The 2,342-nt window shown below is 44.4% G+C and overlaps 1 protein-coding gene across 1 annotated transcript; it reads left to right on the top strand.

Annotated features, from left to right (window-relative positions):
* The first annotated feature begins 204 nt into the window (after positions 1-204).
* SARC_10802 (hypothetical protein) lies at positions 205-2,115 on the top strand. Its single transcript, XM_014295142.1, has one exon. It carries the CDS (start codon positions 267-269, stop codon positions 2,034-2,036), a length of 1,770 nt encoding a protein of 589 aa, XP_014150617.1. The 5' UTR covers positions 205-266; the 3' UTR covers positions 2,037-2,115.
* The last annotated feature ends 227 nt before the right edge of the window (positions 2,116-2,342 follow it).

Raw genomic sequence — 2,342 nt, 5'->3', positions numbered from 1 at the left:
TGAGTAGAACGAGTGAACACAATAGTACAATACCCATTCAAGTTTCAACACATTACACAAGAAAAGTATGCACAGCTTCAGTGTCTTTTAGACTTTAGAGACTTTAGAGTACAGTTCCAGTTTAGAGTGTAGACAACCAAACATGCTGCAAGGGCCACTGCACTGCCTATAAAAGGTGAGAGAGACGACTAACTACATCATCACACTAAAAAATAAATACAGATCAAAGCAAAAAAGAATCCCAGCACAATAAATTTAGCGATACAATGAAATTTTCCCACGCAGCAATTGTATTGTCGACCCTGGCGGTGTCGAGTAACATCGCCCAGAGCGCCAATCTTACGGAGGCAGATGAAGTGGCTTGGCTATTTGATGCAACTCAAATACTTTCTTACAATTTAGTCATGACGGAGGAGAATCTAGCTTTTCTAAACGCAGATCCAATGGCAGAGGAGACAGTTCCTTGCAATGTCACTGTCAATTACGTTGATCCACTCACAGGAATTAGCAGCGATACATACGAACCATTAACGCTCATAGGTGCTGGTTGCCGATACAAAGGCAATCAGGGTAGTTTTGGAGGTTGTGTAGATATTAGTGATGGATCTATAATAGAGGACTCCACATCCTGTCGTACTTTGAGTTGGAAGGTAGACTCTAACAATTTTGCAGAGGATTTCGACCAGGTAGACAACCAAAAGTTCTATGGATTGAAGAAACTGTTGTTTCACGGTATCCAGAAAGATTCGTCTATGCTTGGTGAGCGGTTAGCCTACACCGCCCTAGGGGAACGACTAACGAATAGCCCTCGCATAACTGCAGCTCGCGTGTTTGTTAATGGTGAGTACTATGGTGTATACAACTTCGTGGAGGAAGTTGATGATATATTCGTAGAGTCTCGATACACAGAAGAGGATGTTCCTCTGGGCGCATTGTGGAAAGAGGTGTGGTTTCCATCTGCAGGACACCCCAATTCACTTTACGACTTGAATACAAATGAGTTCGAGCCAGATGAGGTGGGTGATGATGATTTCACAGGTTTAGCTCAATTGTCGGAAGTTGCACAACTCGCTATCGAGTGTTTGGCAGGGGACAATTGTGACCAAACAGCCGCTCAGGCTATTCTGGACGGTCGAGTAGACTCTAACTCATTCCTCAATTCCTTCTTGATAAACTACCTGATGCTGAACTGGGATAGTGCTCAGCGCTTTTTCGCCGATACTTCGGACCCTTCATACCCATACTATAATCACAACTTCTATCTATACGTGCCACAAAATGGGACTATCGAATACATTCCTTGGGACTATTCAGAGGCACTAGACGTTGCTAGCTGTGGATTTGATGCCGCATACACTTCGGGCAATGAAGAAGGTGGTCAGGGTGGTTTTGGTGGAGCCCAGGGGGGACCACCTGACTTGGCCGAGAATAGCGCAGAAACCGGGACACAGGGCGGAGCGGCACCTGTACAGAATGTGGCCGGTGTAGACAGCAACTCCACTGATATGGCGGCTCCACAGGGCGAGGATCTGGGAGCTATCGTTGTACCAGGTGAAGTTGTGGATGTGAACGCAGGTATTGTCGGGGGACCTCCAGCTGGTGGATCACCCACAGGAGGTCAGGGAGGTCAAGGCGCAGGATCCAGCACTTGTCCTGAAATGCCTCACTGGTTCGATACAGATTTTGATGAACTACTGTGTTCCTCGGGAGCTACTTTGAATGGCATCGGTGGAAATACTGTGACTATCCCATTCGCCTGCGATCCGGTTGGAAAGATCATGGCATTGGCTTGGAAGACTCAGTTCCTAGAGCTTGTTGCGCAAGCGACAGGTGAGGAAAATTTCCTCGGAGGTATCAATACGCACGCCAAAGAATTCGCAATACAAGAGGCAGATGACGTAGAGCGGTATGCGGATCAGGGTGGCATTCCCAGTGTGTCTGATTTCCAGTGGGGTGTTGTAGAGGCTCTGCAAAAGGCAGGCACGGAAAGCATGTACTGGTTTTCGTACACAAACAATGCTACTTCATTGGCATAAAATGTAACTCAGGATTACGTTTTCGAGCTACATAACGATGTACATATTATAATACTGAAATAAAAGTATACAGAGACCACAACAAAAATATCACCAGCACAAAAAAGCAACTCTACGAAATATATTTTCAGTTCAGCTCAATATTGACAACCTCTTAGGATGACTACTATATATACTAACGCATATACATACACATATACACACACACACACACTCTCTCTCTCACACATATATATAGGTGCTTATATGTAGGACGTATATATATATATATATATATATATATATATATATATATATATATATATA

The sequence above is a fragment of the Sphaeroforma arctica genome (genome assembly GCF_001186125.1).
Source record: "Sphaeroforma arctica JP610 unplaced genomic scaffold supercont1.1395, whole genome shotgun sequence".
Classification (NCBI taxonomy): domain Eukaryota; class Ichthyosporea; order Ichthyophonida; genus Sphaeroforma; species Sphaeroforma arctica.
The sequence above is the reverse complement of the archived record's forward strand: the minus strand, read 5'-3'. Positions and strand labels throughout refer to the sequence as shown.

What these genes read in the sequence shown, in the direction of transcription:
- SARC_10802 (XM_014295142.1), top strand. Translation starts at nt 267, where the DNA reads ATGAAATTTTCCCACGCAGCAATTGTATTGTCGACCCTGGCGGTGTCG.